General features: G+C 38.0%; 1 protein-coding gene across 1 annotated transcript in view; it reads right to left on the bottom strand.

Moving 5' to 3' along the window:
- Window positions 1-22,835, bottom strand: part of LOC118740883 (homeobox protein unc-4 homolog) — a 126,674-nt gene that overhangs the window by 27,245 nt on the left and 76,594 nt on the right. The window contains exons 5-6 of the mRNA XM_036472620.1: window positions 2,108-2,209; window positions 1,602-2,005 (exon numbers count right to left, since the gene is read on the bottom strand). Of these exons, the coding sequence (XP_036328513.1) occupies window positions 1,602-2,005; window positions 2,108-2,209 (506 nt within the window). The remainder of the gene's footprint in view (window positions 1-1,601; window positions 2,006-2,107; window positions 2,210-22,835) is intronic.

The following is a 22,835-nucleotide window of genomic DNA, read 5'->3' as shown; positions in this document are numbered from 1 at the left end:
TTGGAATTGCTTGCACGTGACATACATTTAAACGATATTTACCGCCTTCATTGATGTTGGAATAAATATAAACAAAATTTGATTTCGTTTTCTCGATATCTCAGTTTATTCGTAATGAGAAACATAAGAGGAGATAAGATCGTGTGGGAGAGATCTTTTTAAGGCAAAATTGTGTACTACATAAATCAATAATTTCATTCAATAGCCTTCCAAGAAGGCACTAACTAGACTGAAGCGAAGTATGAGTGGTTGCTCTCTCTTCACTACGCAAGAAATATTCACCTCAGAATAAATTTTGAAGTGTAAAAGGCGGCTACACCATTCACTTTCACAGTACCAGGAAAGGACTAGGTGCAAGCGTTGTGAATTAATGATTTCCGAGGTTTGACTATAAACAAAAGTTTAAAGTCACTTTTACCTAGCGGAATCGTTTGGAAAGAAGATCTTTCTAAATATTGGAAGCACAGTCATATCTGGTACACCGACGACTCCAAAATCGAGCATAATAGCATCGAAGGAAGTCATAGATATTGTCTCAGTAAAGAGGCAGCCCAGTGATTTAGAACTCTTCAAAACTACTTTATTTGGATAACCGAGAGGCCAAAACCTTCATACCGGAAATATCAGCTAGAAAGTTCGAAAAGTGTCTAAGCTTCAGTGGTATTTGAATAGTCGCAGTATTTCTAGACTTTCCTACAAGTCATTGCAAGGTGTTCAGCTTGGGTGAAGAACTGGATAGATTGATTGACAAATATAAAGAAGAAGTACGCACTGTGACCTTACACTTTTGTGACTTCTCTTACTTTTTGGCTCGCTCGTCTTTGGAGACCAAGAAAGTATTAAGTCAATTTTTAGTACCTGCAACTGAAACAATCGTTCTTCATTAAGGGCGCTCTGAACGACCGAAGCAAATGGTAGTCTCATGGTGTAAGAGCTGGATTACAAGACGGTTGGATTAGGACTTCCCATCCGATACCATACGGCCGAGCAATGCCATAGTGGAAGATCAATGACGTATGCCTGGTTGCTATTTCCGGCCATTTACCTGGAATAGCTTACATCAATCACTTCAATTGTTTTCTGTAGAGAGTCCATGATATAGGATTCCTTTCTGGTACCATCAACTGCAGAGTATTACCTTGCTGCCATGGATATTTGGCTTTAGCACCGATGATCCGGCTTCGCCGTGCTTAACGTACGTCTTCTTGCGCTTCAAACTATTTTTCATTGCCGATTGACCATGCAATGCAAAAACGAGTTCGCTTTGTCCCATTGAATGAGCATTTGGGAAACAGTAGACACGCCGTTCGAGACATCTTAACAAGCCCGTCATGGTACAGGGATCAGAGTATTCGGGAGAAAGATTCTGCAGTAGACTTAGGCTTCATTCTGATTAGGTTATGCGTTATGAATGAACGCAAATGCTCCAGCACCAAAGTTATTGAGGCCGCTTTAAATTCCTAAATTTGCTGACGCCAAATAACTACTTATATTCAGACTCTTCAAATACTAATGACCATCACATTTCTTAAAAAAATACTTTTCAACACTTTAATCTCACAATGCCTTTAAAACGAATTACAAATACATCATTCACTTACCTATCGACGCCAAAATTGCCGAAGATATGACTACCAAATGAAGTAGGCGTGCTATGCAGCGCCGATGTGGGCGTGGTGCCGGACGATGTACGCGAAGTCAACGAAATCGGACCGCCAACCTCGATCGGTGAATCGGTGTGGCGCGAATTCGAAGTCGGGCTATTGGGACATTGTTGAGGCGTGGCACGCGCGCTAGGCGACGGCGAACCAGCGCTAATCGAGCCAAGAGACTGTGAAGCCGATTGAGTGGTTAGTTGCGTGGAAGAAAGCGGACGTTCATTATCCGAGTCCATGGCATGCGGACTGGCCGATGGGGGACCAGGGCTGTGAGAGCGACGCAGCGAAGGTTCGTCATCGTCAATTTCGCCCGTAATGTCAGGCGATGATTCGCGACTGTCGTGAAGCTGAGGGGAAGAGGAAAAAGGGGGAACAATTTTAGTTAAATACGTTACGTATGTAAAACAAAAAAGTCATTTGAAGTGGAATTTTGTTCGTAGCCTACCCACCTTATCCAGCGAACCGCTACTCTCGCCATTCTCGCGCTTGCGTTGCTCATCCTTAAGGCGTTCGGCTTTGCGCCATTTTGCGCGGCGATTCTGAAACCAAACCTGCAATAATAAAAATGGCGTAAATTCCACTTGAGTGCATTGTGTATGGCATGACTCCCAGCGAAGGGATGTCCAAAGACAATTTACAATAATTTTATATATCACCACTGCGACTGTGTGCGGCTTAGAAGTTAGCCAGCGGGCGTGGATGTGAAAATTGAAATTGGAAAAGTTTTCTGCTTCAGAGGCGCATACTCCCACACATACACACACATACACTCAAACAGACAAGAATAAAGGACGAAGAAGAATAAAAAGCAAAGTATAAATGCATATCATACAAACAATAAACCCAATTTTCCACCTCAGAAACTTTATCAATTTATTTATTATATGCCCACATGCGCACACATCCTGCAGGCTCGTTAGTCAGTTAACTCTGTGGAAGAATGTGGCTTACGAAAATGAGGAAGGCTGTATGCCAACTCGGCTAACTCCTTGCTACTTTCATTTATTCTTGTTTATACCTCTATTGCAATCAAAAATAAATTAATATTAACAATGCAAACAACAACAAAACACAACAAACAATGGTTTGGTGCAAAGGAAAATTGGAAAAGTGGCAGGAATGCAGATGAACACAGAGACATCGGCTTGCATTGGTGGGTAGATATGGTTGTTGTGGCGCTTACATGCAGACAATGCCATTAATTTAGCCAATCATTTCCATTGTTTAGACAGTGAATCCTCAAATTTAAGTGAGAAATGTGGAAGTGGCAAGAATGAGTGAGTTTCGTGAGGAACAAACAAAATCTTGTTTTCAATTTACTCACACAATAATCTGGGTAATAAAATTTAGCAAACAAGAAATTCGGTAAATAAAAGTTCTTCAATTTGAATTAGAAAATTTTTTGTGGGGTTGAGGCGATTTCGCAAAAGGCGTGATATCCATCGCCTTGAGACACGAACGTTGGAGCTTCATACGGTTCTAACTTCTAACAAGGGATTCAGGATTCCAATGTTGTTGTTGTTGTAGCGGCTACTAAACCCCGTTCGAGTCAGCTCATCCTTCTGCGTTGTCGTCTTGTTCATATAAGGGAAGGCCCAGGAAGTGCGCGACTTCAACAAGGGCTGTCCATAGGGACACGTGCGTTAGCTGTTCCGGGTTTTCGGGGTATGCAAGGAGATGTCTCTCCGCATGCCGGGCACGACACTGATTGGGCGCATCTTCATTCTATTCTATTCTATTCTATTCTGGTATGAGTTTAGCCTTCTGCAATAGCCAGGGCGAAGTTGGGCTATTGTGGTGCAGGTCTCCCGAGGCAGGCAAAGTTCTGTTCCGTCCATGTCAGGTGGTTGTGTGCCCAAAACGGCATTCACAGGTCGAGAGTATATATAACTCGTGACCGACTCCATGTGAATGCCGTTTAGGGAATATCGGTATGCAGTTGGGTCCAGAGGTTGTTTCATGAACCTCTGGACTCCGTCCGTCCTCCTGCCTGCCCACGTCTGTGGCACTCTACTAGGAACTGCTTGTAGAGCATTGTGTTATGCTCCTTAATGGGGAGCATCTGGGCCTCGTTGTGCAGGTGTGTTGGGGCGGCATCAGAAGACATCCAGTCGCAGTCCGAGGTGCCGCCGTGTTTTGGCTAGTCTGCAGCTTCATCCTCTGCGTCCTAGTAGTCCAACATTATTTCTAAGATTTTTTTACTCAGAAAGCCGCAATGGTATTTTCTCAGACTGAAATCTTTTCCTTCGACAATGTATTCATGGTCCTAACTGGAACCTCTTTCTGGTGCTCGCTTTTTCTACTGCCGGAGGAGCATATCGAACTTCTTGACGAAGTTTTTAACATTTGGTTGGTTGTAATGACTTCTGAGGACTGTTTAGACTTCATAGAGAAATAGTATCTCCTCCAGACTTATTGTGCAAACTCCCTATAGTTAATTAAGTAGGCTTTGAATTTCTGAAAGCAATATTTTTCGAAGAACTTGCTAGTACTTATACTGGAAACTATCTCAGTTGGAGAGAATGACTGGATTTATCGAAAGCTTTGGAAGCTCCCGAAAACCAATCACCAACTAGGTTTCTGCCTATTTTGCCTATGATGAAATAAAGTAGCTCGATTAATTGAAAGTTTTTTAACGATAAGAGCTCACATGCTCCTGCTACAGAATTCCGGTCTCTCATTAATGCCATATGTCTTCAATAAAAAGTGTTCTTCTGTTTTCTACATGATTTTGTTTCAGCAGCTTCTACATACATACATATACATATGTAAATCAAGGTAGGCGATGCCCAGCATCTGGTCAATGCTCTTATTGAGAATCAATACAAGCCTTTCTACGACTAAATTTAGTTCGAACTAACTAGTAACTCGATTCAAGCACCGTTACGGTTATGATCTTTATAATAGAAATCCTAATTCAACCTTTAATATTGCATTTATCTTTTTCTTATCAAATTTAATCGTTATTTTTGAAATTTTATTTATTCGATCAATAATAAAAAATAAAGTGATCTAATGCTCTAAGACAAAGGGCAGAGATACCCCTATTCCTAGGCCGCAGAAGGGCTCTGGGCCAGTGAAAGGAGTCGATGCTCCTTTCTTCGCTAGTTAATCGGCAATCTCGTTTCCTTTAATACCAATATGTTCCGGAATCCAGAGAACCCAAACTCTATTGGTTATACCAAGAGTATTCAGGTTGTCGAGATACTCTATCACCAGTTTAGATGTTAGCTGGTGATATCTAAGGGCCTTGATAGCCGTTTGGCTGTCAGTCAAGATCGCGATGTTCTACTTCCGGTAGTTTCACTTGATATTAAAGTACGCGCATATTTATATCACGTATGTTTCAACCTGGAAAATGGACATACGTTTTCCCATGGGTTCCGAGTATCTTAACCGTCTTGAAATGGTGTAGTGCTTAAACCCTCCAGCAAGGTTACACAGCTCGGTATAATTCTCGACAGGAAGTTGGACTGGAAACGGAACCTTACGGAGCGATCCAGGAAAGCCATAACCGCCATCTAAATCTGTAATGCAGCGATCGGGAAGCGATGCGGTCTAAGACCACACATAATACACATAATGTATTAAATACACTAGATGTAGACGGCGGTTGTTTGACCCATTATTTTCAACGGAATCAACGTATGGATAGGTGCAACCATGTTTATCACATGCCGTCTACCCCCAGAAAGGCCTTCGAAACTGTATTAAATCTTATTCCTATCGACCTTTACGCTGGATATCAAGCCAGCTGCCCCGTAACCAGATTGAAAACCGGACACTTGGACAGACCTCAGATTCGGTCGGTCAAAAATTCTGGGCACCATTAGAGCAACCCTATGCAAGCTGGATTATACGAGCTCAATTTTTTGCTTCGACAATAGGTTTTTATAAGGTTTTCAGACAGAAGCGACTGGGTAAAGCACCCGTACATGTATGCAAGGTCTACTGCCATCTGGGTCAAAGCTCGACCACAAGGTTGGTAGCGGAATTTACTCTAAAGACCTCTCACTAAGCCGCAGCTTGCGGCTTCCTGACCACTGTAGCGTTTTCCAGGCTGAACTAGCAGCCATTAGAGAGGCCGCCCTTTGGCTTAATGGCACCGTAACTTGTCTACGGTCCGTTACCATTTATTCTGGCAGCCAATCTGTGAAGGAATCAACCTGTTCCGTTACTATTTAAGCAGATCTGGCCAAGTACTTATGAAAGAAAAAAAGATCTAAAACTTTCATACGTATGGATTATTAGCGTAGTAGACGGTATCATTATAGGATACTGCTTAATGGGAGCGCAAGTTAAGCGAGTGGGCTATCCCGATCACTCTAGTGGCTACAGGGACAAGGGGAAGTTGTAGAGTGTAGAGCACTGTCTCTGCCACTGCCCAGCTCTGGTAAGATCACATTTTGTTATCTATGTATCTTTACATAGTATAAAAGAAAGTCGAGATTTTTTGTACGCGGTAATCTCGAAAACTACTGAACGGATTTTGACAAGATTTTCTCTGGTATACCCTGCATCTACAGGAGAGTGACCTTTTATACTTAGAATTTTAATAGGGTTTCCACCTGTCCAAAAAAACTATTAGATCCGCACTGTTCGTTGGATTACAAAAGATGAGGTGTCAAATGAAAGGGATTGGCCTCTAGAAAACCAATAATATGTTTTCAATAGGGTTGCCACCTGTTAATAAAATTACTTTACAATCGTAATAAGCGTAGGCATCAGTTCTGCACCGTCACTGTCAAACACAAAGACTTAGCCTCTACATGTGCAATAATGTATTATTATTCTGAGTAGGGTTGCCACCTATTAAAAAGTTACAAGAATTTCGTTCGTTGGATTACAAAATCAGATACCAAATGATTGGTCCTGGCCTTCGCATGTGCAAAAGCTTTAATTTTTTTTAATAGGGTTGCCACCTATTTAAAAATTACTATCTTCAATACATAGTATAAAGGAAAGTCGAGATATTTTTTCTCAATAACTACTGAACAGATTTACACGAGATTTTTTAAGTATAATCTGTATCAATATTAATATTATATTTAGTAAATTAAATTCTTATAGGGATGCCACCTGTCTAAAAAATTATTAGATCCGCACTGTTCGTTGGATTACAAGAAATGAGGTGTCATATAAAAGGGTTCGGCTTTTAGATGTTCAATAATGTATTACTTTTTGAGTAGGGTTGCCACTTTTTAAAAATTATAAGATCTTCACCGTTTGTTGGACTAAAAACTGAGGTTCCAAGTGAGAGGAAATGATCTCTGCATGTGCAATATGTTTTTATTTTTTGTTTGATTGTGGTTGCCACCTATTTCAAAATTATGTATGTATAATACGCGTGGGCACTTTTTGTTAATGACATTAGATTTGCACAGTTCATTAAATTAAAAAAAAAATGAGGTGTCAAAGGAAAAGGCTTGACCTTCCGATTTGCAGTAAGGTTTTATTTTTCAAAGAGGGTTGCAACCTGTGCAAAAAATTAAAAAAAATATGGGAAGAAACAAAGAGCTCGCTAGTAGTGGCATCGCAATGGATCTGAGTGTGCCTCTTTGCTTGACTGCGCGGAGAGGGAACCGCCGTAACCGAATCTAATCTACGTGCATGTCTACCCCACATTCATGCTAAAGATTCTGCTCAAAGTTTAATGAAACAATCAGCTATTCATTTCAATAAAACAATCCAATTTACTTATGTTATATGTAGGCATGGAAGTATGTACTCATGTATGTATATTTACCTACAGCTTATATGCAGCTGAGCGCTCATTCTCCTCCTATTCGCAATATCCTTCCGCAATTGTTTTATTTCCGATTTTCGCTGATTCGTGGCAGTCTAATGGGATTTGTTAGAGACAATTGCATGCCGACACAACATACATACATAGTGAGGCAGTTGAGAAGAAGCGGGCGGCAACTAAGCAAGGAGGTGAGAAGCTAAGGCATTAAAGGTATGAATAATATGTAGGTAGCAGATGACGCCAGCTTGGCAGCCTTCAGTGGCGCGATGGCAACTGAAGGTGGACTGATAAACATATACTCGCATATATGTACTATGTCGTTTGTAGATTGGATAAGTAAGTAAGTAAGTAAGTAAGTTTTCTAATCAAAATTCAAATTAGATGCTTCACAAAATTTCTGCTTGACTTGTTAGCCGAAAATGAAAATTTGGCGAATGACGTCAACGTCAACTACACACATACTAGATACATATATGGATGGATGGTTGGTTGGGTTGGTAGTTGGGGTTACCTCCAAGGAGCGCATGAGACACACAGAAGACACAGACTTTGCTGCAATGGCGACAGCGTATGCCGTACGCCACTGTTTTCATTGTGTAATCCATACCACAACAGTCGTAACGATTTCAATTGCCACACGCCGCAAGGCATAAATACGAAGCAGACAAATGGATTGAGGAGGTTCACAGTATTGCACAGCTTCAAAGCGCACTGTGTATGTTCGGCTACCGCTTCGCTGCTCTGCTAGGGACTATGTGCAAGTCAAAGTGCAGGTATGTGTGTGTGGTCGGAGTAGACATTGAAACCCTGTGGGGAAAATCTCTAGTTCTGAACTGGTGCGCTTCTAGTACATTTAGACCCAGTACTGGTTCGCGATAAATCTCTTTTGCATGCAAGCAACTGGCGAATTTAACATGGCGATGTCCTAGGAAGTGTCAATTGCCCCCCGCTGCATCCCTTTTTCGATAGTTCCGAACCAGTTCGAAAATCGACAGACGAAAGAAAAAAGTATCATGATTTTTCAATCTTTTTGGTTCATCCGTGGCACGATTTTAAGTTATTTTGGAAGAAATGTGTTTTCAATTTGAAATTAAATTCGTTTGAATGAAGAAATGTACATTTACATACCTTTAGCTGTAGCTGAGTTTGCAGAGGTGCTCGCTGTTATTTCTTATATTCCAGACGGTCCCAAGATGTTGAAATGTTAACACAAATTTTAGTTTTGTATTACCAAGCTATGAAAAAGCATCTGCGAAGCACAGAATAGAAGCGTATTTGAACGAAAAAGCCGCCGAACACATATCTATGTAAAGTAAACAAGCCCCCCGCTGCGTCCCTTTTTCGATAGTTCCGAACTGGTTCTAAATTCGACAAATAAGATCTAGGTCGTTCTGCATTCCTTTTTCTATAGTTCCGAACTATTTCTAAATTCGTAACTTTAGATATAGATTTCTAGTGAAAAAAACTAAAAAAATTAGTATTTTAAAAGTACCACTTTTCGCCGATTTTGGACTGGTGGGGATCTAGTTCCTATCGGCCTAGTTCGTTTTTGGCGATAAAGACCTAGTACGGAACTAGAAATTTGATTCACCAGTCCGCGGTTTCCCTGCAGGGAATGCTTGCTTGGCTTTTGGCAACAAAGCCAATTTGAGTATGTTTTAGTGCCCACCGCCCTCCACCACGCGCTCCTCTTCCACTGATCCTGCTGATTTTCCATTTTATTTTCACTTTTTTTTCTCCTTTTTTTCGGTTTAACATTGTAAGTGGTAACACAATAAAGCCAGGCATTCTACTTGTATATTAACTTGAATCATTTCGGATTGGCTTGATTGTACAGTTCAGGCCACCTCTCCGCCCCTTTTGCTTTTGTTCTTATTGTTGTATGGTGAAGAGGGGTGGTGAGTAGGGTGAGCTGTTTATTCAGTATTGATACATATTTCCTCGTATTTTTGGACTTTGTGCTTTGCTTTTAGCTGCGCAGTCGCCGCTTCCAATTTTGCGCTCTATTCTCTCTCTGTCAACCACCACTGTGGCAAGTACACAAGCACGTGCTCATATAGATACAAGCACACACACACACACACACCGATACACACTTAGTTAGACAAACCAACAGCCTTTGCTGTTGCTGATCCCACTTTTTGTTGCCACTTTTTATCCTTCCGGCCATCTATTTAGTTGGCTTCAGTGACGCCCACCACTTGCTTCATACAATATTTATTTTATAAGCACATTATAGCGCACTACAACAACACCAACAACCATAGCAATAGCACAAATGGCGTTTTGTGTTTTATGGTGGTTGTGGTGATTGCTTTGCTTGCTACTTTTGTTGTCGTTGTCGTTGTTGTTGCAGTTGCCCGTAATGGCTCCCCATTTTTCGCTAGATATTCTTTCTTAATGCTCTGGCACCACCTCCCAATTGTCATCCCTTTGGGAGTCTTTTGTTAGCTGGTACGCCGCCACGTCGCGCTTTTACTGCACTGTAGAAATATTAGTCTGCCTCTTTTCTCCCTTTTTGCTGTTGTTCGTAATTTGCGAAAAAGTTAAGTGAATTTCATTTTTCGATTAGAAACAAAGTAAGTGCGTTAAGATAATTTGATGTAGAAATTATTTGAATACCCAGCAGATTATTTTTGCTTGGATAAAATATTTATTATATAGCAAAGTGTATTAGGTTTGAAACTTGCATGAAATTAAAATTATAAACCTAAAATAGTCGCTCGTACCCAAATGGCAGTGCGAAACTGGGCCGGAGAGTGGGGTCCTCTGCTGTTAAACCCAAGGCTCGAATAATGTTCAAATGAGCTTAATTGGGCAAGGTGTGGCAGTGCTCCTAGGTTTTGGGTGTCTCTCCGAAATAGAATTGTATTCGACTCAACACGTTCAAATAAGATCAAAGAAGAGCTCAGTAATGAAAATCTAAACTGACGGGTCCAAAAGGGACTTCGGTGTGAGTGCGCGGGTATTCTCTGAAACATCTTCCTGTGGGCCTGTGAGGAATTATAGAGGAACAGCGCAGGAGTACGAAAATCATACATTTTCTCAGATAGCCCAGCGGCACTTCTGGCACTTGCCTCACCGGAAATAAAAATCTAAAACAGTCAGAGATTGCAAATGTGCATTAAGCTCGACTTCCGAGTTAATACATATCTCTCTCATTTTGGTTCGCGGCCATAGCACGGGAATGAGAGGGCTGATGAGTTGGCTAAGGCCGGAGCATCTTTTGATGAAGCAGAGACAATAAACTTCCACTCAGACTCAGAAAAACGGAACTACAACTGCAATTCGTACGTATGGCTGCTGCACATAGGAACATCATTCCAACCTGCAAAACTGTGAGGAACATATGGCCGCATTATGACAAGCCAAAGGCAAAAGAACTTCTAGTCAAGTTAACAGCCACGATAACGGGACATTGGCCCATTGGCGAACTTGCAATCGGTGCCGTATCTGTAATCTTTATGAAAGTAAGGAAACGAGCCTACACTACATTTGCGACCGCTCAACATTGGCACGAATAAGGCATAACACACTCGGGAGTTTTTCCATGCAAAATCTTAGGGAGATCTCCAAATGCACCATTACTAACCTAAATAGATTCATCTAAATAGTTTGACGAAACCGGAGAATCATTAAAGCAGATAAAATTTAGGATCGCAGAGAAAGCGTATCAAAATGGTGCTATCAACACTAACTGGGTCCTGGGCATGTCGTTAGGCGACGCTTCTACCAACCAATCAGCCAACGCCAGATAAAATGCTTAAATACTTGGGAGATGGACAAGTTTCCAACTTGTAAAAAAAACTGCCAGGACACTGTAGACAGAAGGGTCATTTCCACAAACCAGATATCGTGTAAAAAAAAACGATCTGGCTAGCCTGTCCGTTAGCAAATTTTCCTCTATTTCCTTGTGCCCTGGAGCTCATATCATAAGGATGTTAATTTAATTTGCAAGAAAGTTAAGTTTCTCTATGCACTCGAAAACTAGCCATGAAATCACTAAGAAAAAAGGAAGACCCAAAGTGCCGCCTGATATCACAGAAGATGGGGATGACAATTCTCTCGTTGTGATAGTTACTGATCAGGTTTATTTACCTCTGCACACAGACTGCTGGTGTTAACTTTTGGCTGAAAGTGCTCGGTTATCTTCCCATTGGCAACGACATCCTAGCCTTTTCTCTGAAGTGTATAGGTTACAGCTCGAGAATTATGTAGTAATTTTTTTCTTGACGTTGTCAGCGATTTTCTTCCATACGAAGGCAATTTTTTTATATAGAGAAAATGAGCAACACCTTCAACAATAAAATAAATATAAATGCCAAAAATCAACGGTTATCCCCAGCTACTTTAAACTTGCACGTTATTATATTAAAATTGAGTGGGCTGCATACTCGAAATCTTTCTAACGGCGCGTTCACACAGAAAGTCGAGCGACGCCGAACAAAGCAAGGCGGAACAAAGCGAAGCTGCTGGTGTTCACACTGAACGAAGCGAAGCGGAGCTTTTCTCATATACTCGGCTGCAAAGGTATCACAAAACTTACCGTCAATGAAAAGCGGCAAAAATATTTGCTAAATTTTAATCAAAAGATTAGTTGTAAAATTCGTTTTTATTTGAATATTTTCCTATTTTGTTTACAGCAGCGTCTTGAAGCTGAAAAATTAAATAGAAAATTCAAAATCAAAAACTGCTTTGCTTTCAGCTCCAAAAAGCTCATGAAAAAGCTTGCTGTATGAACACGTTGATATAGCTACAGCAATTTGAAATCTTCACTCAGCTCGTAACGACTTCGATCGGCTCGGCTGCGCTTTCTGTGTGAACGTACCCTAAGAAATCTCATTAAAAAGCTCGAAATTTTTACATACAGGTGAAGCTAAAAAAGCGTGCTCAAAAAAAATAATACAGTTAAATTGCAGGGGCAGATTTTGGAAGCTGAATACTTTCCTAAGTAACGTCGAATAAGGTTTAAGGCAACATCCGATAGCCGGTTACTACTCTTTCATTTCGTTTACAGTATTGATATTCAAAAAAATTTTCTCGTACACATTTTACTAACCTTTAGACGTAAAATCTATTTGGTTTTGATGGATTTCCTTTACTCAAAGAACTTTTGCACGTTTATAACTTTTCCCTTTAAATCTACAATAATGTTGTGCTTGTGCGAAGACCACATTTCGACTTAAAATAGAGGGGACTTAGGGTACAGGCCGTTACTGTGAACGGTTTTCGCTTCTTAGAGGATTTCTATAGCTAACTCAATTATGAAAAAGTCATATCAAAAAACCTTGTTTTTTCGCTTTCGGCCGCACTTTTGGACTTCGGCGCACTGTGGGTCGCCCAAAATATGGTTTGATTTACTCCGGACTACTGGCCTAAAGCAACTGGTCTAAAAGTAAAACTTGCGTACCGGTGCAACAGACGAACTTCATCACAGGCATATTTCCTTTATTCAAGACAACATTAAAGTGATGGCATATCAAAGGAGAAGTGCAACTACATTCGAATTAAACTAAAAACAAATAAAAATGTTGCAGCCTAATAAAAATCTCATTACAAACTTTTCTCATGATACTTTTTTGTAATATCAATGCTAAGCACTTTATACCACACGTGCTTATTTGCATAAATTTCATGGGTTGGCCCTATAAAATTGATTATAATTTTATGATTATACGCCCGAATATGTGCACTTTTTGAATAAAGAAACTAATAGCAAAAGCGATGTATTGTTGGATGCTTAAACTTTACAAAGAAATATCCTTACCGCGACGAGTGTGGGTAAGAAAATATAAAACTAATATATGCATATTGAGAGTAATAATAGCTTGTAGAACATAACTGAGTTAGAATGAAGATATTATCCGCCCGATAATTGTTATACAACAGAAAGTGTATAATATGTGCCACTTTGTATGTACGCTAATCCACACCCCATATGGCATAGTGAAACATAGCGGGGACGACGGTGTACCCAGTAAACACGTGTTCTTTGAGAATTCGTAGAAATGAAGATGGTCGATTTCATTGGGTTTAAGAATTTTTATTTAGATGCGAGGTAGCTTTAAAGTTTAATTGGGAATAGTAAAATATAGCAAATTTCTGGTATAAATACACAAACGAGAGCGCGCTGAACAATGTTTAGATTCACAATACAATGTTGCAAGACATTTCAAAGTTTCCTGGCAGGACATAATGGGATAAACCTGAATCTGGTCAACAAAGAAGTACTCTTAAGAGATGATCTGCGAAAGTATAGAAGAGGACAAAATATAAGACTACTCCTTGCATTGGATTAAATTTTTCCCTGCATTTTCGAAAACCTTTCGTCTATGCTCTTAATATGAAAATGAGCGCTGGATTAAATGCAGCCAGCTATTTATATTATCTCATGCTCGCCATCCTTCAAAGTTCTCCGAGTCTCAGCAGAACCAAGGAATCGATTGATTGATTGTCAGATCTAAGAAACTTCTTCTATGTCCGCAATTTCTGCTCTAAAGGGGCAATTTGACCCTTTTTAAACGCCACTACCCTTTGACCCGACTTTTTGAAAATTTTGATTTTTTGATCCTTTTCCAAAATTATGTACGACTTTTGCACCTCTTCAGAGATTTTTTAGGAAATGTTAACAGAACCATGCGATTAAAAAATTTTTCCTCCTGTAAGTACGAAAAAATGCATCACTTAAAACTTTTAAAGGAAATGCACCCTTCTCCCTGCAGCATTAATTTTATTACAAATCGATTTCCTGTAGACCTTCGCATAATGTTCACCTATTCAATGTGGCCGGTATGAAAACAAGAGCTAACGGACATAAATAGTATTGTCATATGGCCGATTGCCTAGTTCGGGACCCCTCATCCATCAAGAGCCGACTGCGATAGAGTATTTAATACCTCCAAATGGATACATCATCTGGTGGCTCCAACACGGGAACGCAGATTTGGAGAAGACACTTTCTCGGAATCCCTGTTATTAGGATCCATCAATCCATCTATCCGGCTTTGCGGATATCTAGGCCATATTTGATATTTACGCCACCATCTAGGCGAGTGCTCCGCCATTTTCTCCGACAGCCTGGTAACCACAAATGCTTTCATAATTAAATTAAAAAATATGTATTTTTTTCTTTTTAAAACAATAAAAACTAATAGATGAGAGAAAATAAAATAAAATAAAATATTTTAAATGAAAATAAAGCAAAAAATATTCTTAAAAATTAAATTAAATGAAAATGTATATATTTTTTAAAAATGAATTCCAAAAATCTAATTAGAAGGAGAAAAAAATGTTACCACAACTTTGAGTAAAAATGTTTTTATTTAGAAAAAAAAGAATTATTAAAAATTAAATGAGTTAAAAAATTATAAATTAAAAGAATAAATAAATTTTTAAAAGGTAAATAAAATGAAAAAAAATATATTTTTCTTTTTTACACAATAAAATCTAAAAAATTAATAAAAAAAACAGGTTCATAAACATTAAATGAAATTAAAAAAATATATATACTTTCTAAAACAATAACGACCAAACCATTAAAGAAAATTAAATAAAAAATAAAGTTTCTAAAAAACTAGTTAAATTAACAAACGTATTTCTATACGTACATATATACTTAAAAAAAAATTCGGAACAAAATGTAGATTAAAAACAAAAAAGAAAAAATTCAGCTGCGCTGGGACTCGAACTCTGATCTCTCGATTGGCACGCCTAGGCCATGCCCACTCGGCCATTGCGACAGTTGGAATGACGCGAGCTGCAATGTATAAATGTTTTCTCCTAAAATAGCTGTTTACCCCGAGTGGTGAATGAGAGAGCTTTTTTTCTAAGGCTTTTGCGCTAGAATAACACAAGTCTTTCGAACTATTTTGCCATGTGTCTTTCATTTGGATACCAATTTTTTTCGTTACCAGTCCAAAGTAACCTAAATTCTATCTATCTAACATATTTAGGTTTGTTGGGTAACAAATGACAACCCCTTTCAACCTAATTTTCAATAGGCTGGTGTTTGGTTACGCGCTCTTTGGGCTCTGGCATTCATACATATTCATTCATTCTTGCGTTTGTTCGTTCGATATGTATGCATGCAACCAATATTGCGCCTCGGGCGAAAGGGGTTGCCACATTCGGATAATTGCATTTGGTCGAATAATCCTTTAATGCTGATGTAAGTTGATGGCTGGATGTTGAGGTTGCAACGAAGCGCTACTATTTACTCACTACTACCTCACCGGTATAGTTGGTGGTACATTGCAGTGACTGCTGCCTGAGGCGCGCCTGATCTGCTGCTACTGCTGTTGCTGATGCTGTTGGGCAGCCAAAAAAACGAAAAACGAAAAAGAAAAAAGGGGTGGCGGTAATTGCGGTCGCCCAACACACACACGCACAGCGGAAGGGTTCGCCAAATGCGCTTAGTATTAACACATCTGTTCATTCATTCCACTTGAACTGCGTTGGCTGGGTGAGCGTTGAAGTGTTTGCACTTTGCTGCTGTTTACTTAAGCTACCTACTGTGAGTATGTTTGTTTTTGTATGCGTTTTTTATTAGTTTTATTTCTTCTCAATTTGTTGTAGTGTTTTTTTTTCCAAGCTTGCTTGCTTTCTTTATTTCTTGCAACCGCAAACTATTGGGAAAGCGAGCAAAGCCAAGAAGGCGGGGGGATGGTAAATTGTTTGCCAAAGCTAATGGTGCGCACTTGTTGTAATTATTGTTGGTTGTAACAATATTTTCTTTTGTGTTGTATGTAAATGTATCTACTACATACAGACACACACCTTTAACAATACGTATGCACTGATGCGGTTGACTCGAAGTGATGTATGTATGTAACTGCCACCTCGAAGAGGCGCCGGTGTTTGTGGCTTAGACAGGAGCAGCGCCAGTGCCAGCGGCGTTCACCATTTGGCAGCATTTGCCTGGTAATTGTTACAAATGTTTCCTTTTGTCTCAATTCGAGTACAACACACACACATGCTTATACACAGCCGCACACACACATGCACATCGATAAATTGTTTGCCCATAATCTCAGCTAATTTTATACGAAACAGTTATTTGTTTACCTTTCGAAGTTGTTTGCTTACTTTTTGTTTACCTTTGGTTAAATTGTTTTTACGCTCGCGAGAACTAATTTAAATTAATAAATAGAAAAGTATGGGGTTTTTTCGAGTAAAACGTTCATATTTTGTTATACTCATTACGGGATTTAAACAAAAAAAATTGGTTTTACCTTTAATGCAAAGTACGAAGGCCGAGGCCACGCAATGAGAGGCAAAGCGGATACTAGTGTTAGGTTGCCACTTATTTTCGATTGTAAAAAATTTAACTAGAGCATCCCAATATGGATTTTAAATGAAAGGTATTGGCGAGAACTTTAGTCAGAAAATATTTTTGATGAGGGTTGCCACGTTTTTTTTTGTAATACAAATTTGTATTTTCTTAATCAACCTACAATTCTACGCCGACCCCGAACGGCGATTGTATTTTCATGAGAAGCTGTTTTTCATGGCAGAAATACACTCGGAGGTTGGCCATTGCCTGCCGAGGGCGATCGCTAATAGAAAACAACTTTTTTTGTTTTTTATATACGCTCAATATGTTTACTATAAATTCTAGCGTCTTTCTAAATAGGGTTGCCATCTAGTTTTTTAAGTTATAGGATATTAACAAATAAATTTTTTTTAAATTAATTCCCGAATTTTCAAAGCTATTCCAAATGACCAGTATTTGATACCCAAAACTTGAAAACTTTAAAAAGCATATCACTCAGAGCAACGCTCGTTTAACATGGTACTAAGAATTTAGGTCCAATTTCAGATGGCCTATTTAAGTAGAGATTGTTGATGAACTTCAAACATCAATTTTCAGATCATACATTCAATCTGCCCTTAAGTGACTATTATTGGCTAATTAAATATAAGATATGCAACTCTATGTTTGTACCAAACAACCAAAATTGATAGATAGGTTGTTTTGTCAATCTTTCCAAACAACAGCTGTTCAGCACAAAGCATAAACAAAAAAATGCAACAACAATTTCAACTAACGAGCAAGAGTGTTGCCATTTAATTGGCAAGTTGAAATTAATTGGCAAATAAAGTTGATCTGAAAAACAACGAAAGCTAAATGACATTTAAATAATAAGCCAAGTTAAACTTAACTGCCGTTTAAAAATTCATCTGAAATTGGCCCTTAAAATTGAAAGAAAATTATATTTAAAACGGAAAAATTTATAAAATAAGTTTTAAAAAGTAAATGGTATTGAAATAAAATTAAATGTCACTCAAACAAATTTAGAAACTCAAAGAAGATCAAATTAAAAAAGAGAAATATATATTTAAAAGACATAAAAAATATTTAAAATATGAAAAAATAAATAAACAAAAGAAAAATCAAAGAACAAGTTAGATGCAATTAATTAAAAATTAATAATCTAAAAATCAAAAGAAAATTTAAATAAATAAGCAAAAAAATAAAATAAGTTCCTAAAACTAAATGACATTAGAAAAATATGATTTTTTAAACAATCTAAAAATCAAAAGAAAATTAAATAAATAAAAAAATTATGGGAAAAGAGGAAAAAATATATGTTTCTAAAAATTAGGTGAAAACAAAAAAGATATGTTTCTTTTTTAAACAATTAAATCTAATCATTAAAAGAAAATTTAATAAAAAATATATTGAAATAATTAAAAAAATCACCTGTCCGAAGATTCGCCTCGGATCTCTCGAAGCAAAATGATAAACAAGTGCCTTCTGTCAAAAGAGCTTTTCACCATGAAAGTTGGCAAGGTAGCTTTTGTTTGTACGATTTTAGTGCCAGCATAAACAAAATCTGTCAAACTATTTTGCCTACTGTCTTTCAATTGTCTTACAAAAGACTTTAACTATCTACGCCAGAATTGTGCTGTAAATATGAGACTAAGAACCTTTACCTAAATTAGTGACTTTTTTGTGACTTGAGACGATTTGGATATTAAGTAAGAGAAAGTCACAAAAAGTTCACCAAAAATGTGTGGCGAAAGCAACGACAGAGCTGATAGTATGTTCCAAATGGAGGCGAATAAGTAAGGAGGTTCAAGTCCTCGGGCAGTGGAGTTAATTTTTTTTTTTGTATGCGCCAATTTCTTAAGAATTTTGCTTGCTGGGTTGCAGCTGCTAAATCCTATTTAATTTGTGTTATATTAAAGTATTTAGGTTCATTTCCTATTGTATTGTTGTTATTGTCGCGTTTTTAGAGTAGAATATCGGCATAAGTATATATATCTACTAAAAGATTTCCGCTACTAATTGGACATAGTCTGTACCAGATATTTATGCTCAACAAGCGCAAAGCTTACTTTCTAAGAAGTCATAGCAGTATATTTTGCGCTAGGAAGTTGCAAAACGTGTTAAAGTCGACGGAAGCGAAAGGCTTTTATGTTAAGAAAAAAAAAAATAAAAAAATAGTTAAGAAAAATGGGCAAACTTGACTTGGTAATTGGCACGGAATCAGATGCTTATAAGGAGCTATAATTCAGACGAAAAACGAAAAAAACCTCATTAGCATAACCACAATTAGTAGGCGATTCAGCGTCGTTTTCATCAGTGGCATTAATGGCAACACTTGCAACAAATTGCACCGCACAAGCACAAAACATTAGATAACAGCATTTACTATGAGACGTCGAGAGCACGCGACAAAAACGTACTGATGCTACATATCTGTGTATAAATAAACGCCTCATTAGCGCTCGAGCCGCTCAAGTTGGGATCCGGTGCAGCGGCTATTTATCTGCAAATATTGTATATGCGGCTGATGTAATAAAAACAAAAAAAGCGGCAGCCGCGCGGTGCTTCCGTTCGTGCATGAGTGTCGCCTATTTGCCACGCGCTAAGTGTTAAGTGAGACCTACTAATGCCAATGTATGTATGTAAATACATACATACTTACGGCTACACAAATGCACTGATTAACAAATTGACAGTTACATAGACTCAGCGGACTTGCAAGTGAAAAAAAAATTTTGTTGTGACCAAACTGCTACAACCGACACAACAAACACTTGAGCGTGCTGCGAGTGGCTGGAAGCGCCATCGGCAAGCCACTAATTGGCAAGTTTCCGCACTGCAATAAACACAGAAATGCTGCAATGTGTAATGCATTGAAGGCACATAGATGCATACATATACTATATGTACGAGTAGTTGTGTGAGTGTGAGTGCCGCTTAAGCTCGCATACAATTACAAGCCTTTCGTCAAGTTGCTACTAACCAGCAGCTGTAGGCTTTAGAGTGCTGTGGAAAATTGAGGAAATCTAAGTTTAGACAGTAAGCAGACACAGGCGCATAGGCAAAGCGCTGAGTGAGATACACACACACATACGCATACACTTATAGCCACACAGCATTGCGGCACACCTACAACCCAACCTAGTCAAAGCATTGGCTAAGCTGTGTCGCCGGCCCGAGTGTGCCACATGAACTCGTCGTTCGTAATCTCGCGTCTCAGTGACGTCTTAATGTCTTGAAACCTTGAATTCTAATTCATCGCCAAATTGCATCCAAATCTCTGCAACGCTGTCCATTAATCCGTCCAAGCATATTATAGAGCTTTTGCATATACTACGTACATATGTATGAAAGTGTTTGCATGCTCGCCGGCCATATCCACCTACGACACTTGGCAAATGTGCGCGATCTAAATAAATTAGCAACGCAAATGAGCGATTATCGCTGGTAATTGCCAAGTGTGATGACAATGAGTTTGATTAAGGCACAGTAAACTGCAATTACTCCGAACACACACACACACACACACACGCAGACATGCATATTATGTGCAATTAGTCTACCTACATAACTTCGTACGTGTTAATACGCGTAAAATGTAGGTGTAACATATAATTTGTGCTAATTGTGATCGGATGACGCAAATGGCTATAATTGCAAACAAAAAAAACAAGAAAAGATTGGAAAAGAGCCCTCAGTGCGGCAATTTACTAACCTTTTTATATATCTAGTCATGGGAAAAATAATAGCGGCACGACGTTTTGACCAATTTTGGCTATTTTTGTTTTCTTTGTTTAATGTTTAAGTAACAGGTTGACCGAGCTTTGCTCGGAGTGCATATACTTTTTAAATTTTTCAAGGTTTTGGTATCAAATACTAGTCATTTCGATAGCTTTAAAAAAATATTTTGGAAATAAACTTAAAAAAAAAATTGGATTTTGATATCTATAAAGCAAGTAGATATCTTAATTTAAATTTAGTTGGCAACCCTATTTAAAAATACGCTGGAATGAATAGTACGTATATGTACTTGCGTATATGTCTTGAGAGTATATGTACTGTGTATACATACAACAAAAAAAAATGCTGATTGAAATTAACAAAATAAAATATTTATTACATAGAAACATGGCAACCCAATCGAAAATATTTTCGAATGAAAGTTCTCGCCAATACCTTTCATTTGATATCCATTTTGCTATGTTTTAGATAAATTGTGTAGAATCGAAAATAAGTGGCAACCATATACTATTATCCTAAGGGATAACACTCTGTATATAGGGAAAGCATTGTCTAACCTTCTCTTATTACCCATGAATAGTAATATTGCAAATTTATTTTCTAAACAAGAAATCAAATAAATATGCGATTCAAAATAAGTGGCAACCCTATTACAAATATTTCTGAATTAGGGCTTTTTAAAATACCTTTCATTTGATACCAATATTATGATGTTTTAATTAATTTGTAAATAATTTCGAACAGGTGGCAACCTTAATCGAGTCTTCTCGGAGATAGTACCTATTTAGATAACCTTAAAATGTAAAACATTATCTGTATGCGAAATTTCATCCAAATCGTTGGAGCCATTTTCGAGAACCTTATGGATATAAGATATTTCTTTATTATAAAAATAAAGCGCATTATCTAACAAAAACCATATAAGCCCAAATACAATATAACACAATGTCAAAAGACTAAGTAGCTTACAAAGAGCGGCATGTTCGGCGATCTTTGGGGCATTGAGATCCTACCCCTCAGAGGTACTGAATGTCGTCCTCAATATGATTCCGATTGATCTATACCTAAAGGAAATGGCGATTCAGGGTGTCGGGGCTGTGGAAAACGAAGAACTTTGTGCATAGTCTTATTGTGCATTGGTCTTAAGCCTTGGCCCGACCACGGACTACATGGTATCGAGCGAGGATTTTGGATTGATTTTACTGGTGCGGTTTCCATACATAAGGGAATTGAGAAGGGGCCAAGCTGATGATAAGGAAGCCATTTGTATCTACACTGCTGGATTCACATTAGAATGTGTATGTGGTGTGAGAAATTAAGTTTGTATGGGCGGTGCCACGCCCCCTTCCATTTTTTTCCATGAGTTTGGCGTTGATATTATACATACATATATCTCTGTACTAAGTTGCAGCACTCTACAATGAATACTTCCAGAGATATGTTGTGTGAAAACTTCAGTTTGTATGGGAGGTGCCACGCCCCCTTGATTTATAGAAATCATTTTTCCTCTATTATCGTTACGGTGACCATAAATATGGATTCAAAATGAATTGACAATTTTTCAAAAATATGCCTGCATATATTTACGTAGTATAAAAATATCAAAAGAGTATTTATGATTCTAAATTCTTAATACATTTTAAACTTTAAAAATGAATCACTTTTTCTTCATTGACAATAATCTTTTTTTACATGAATATTTATAAAAGTATAGTAAAACATATTATAATTACAATAGCTTACACGAAAAGTGAAAATCTTTAAAAGATTATTTTATATGCAAATTTTGAGTCGTTCAAAACGAAAACAATACCCTTCTTTTTTTGTTTTTTTTTGGTACTTTTCGCAGTTATTTGTCAAAAATCGACGTAATGAATCGACGTAAATGACGAGTTACAAAATGCCCTTTACAAAAATATATAATTTGTGCAGATTGCGCTCCATAGCATCTACATTTCTAATCCGATTTTGATTATCATTGGCTCAAAGTTTACTGTAATGATATATCTACTTTATCGAATTTTTTAAATAATGAAAAAACATAATCAAATGAAACTGCGTATTTGATTGAAAATCTCACTTTTTTCGCCTGTAGCACTAATAATTTTCATTGAAGTCGCCACAAGTTATATATTTTGGTAAGAGGCACATCAATACCCTTCGAGCTGTAAGTCGCTTACGTTAATTTGCAGATTTTTTCATGAGATATTGAAGAAAAGCTACGAAAAGTATCAAAAAACACTTTTTTTTTTTAATCCATTAAATAATTTTAAAATAACGAATAAAATGCGGGACAAATGCAGGACACTTGGAAAAAATCAGTACATTTTCAGGTTTTTCAGATTTGAAAAACTACGCAGGACCGACCTTTGAAAAACAGTACGGTCCTACAAAAAACAGAACGGATGGTGACCGTAAT

This window comes from Rhagoletis pomonella, unplaced genomic scaffold (genome assembly GCF_013731165.1).
Source record: "Rhagoletis pomonella isolate Grant_MI unplaced genomic scaffold, Rhpom_1.0 Rhpom_scaffold_00006, whole genome shotgun sequence".
NCBI classification, from domain to species: Eukaryota; Metazoa; Arthropoda; class Insecta; order Diptera; family Tephritidae; genus Rhagoletis; species Rhagoletis pomonella.
The sequence above is the reverse complement of the archived record's forward strand: the minus strand, read 5'-3'. Positions and strand labels throughout refer to the sequence as shown.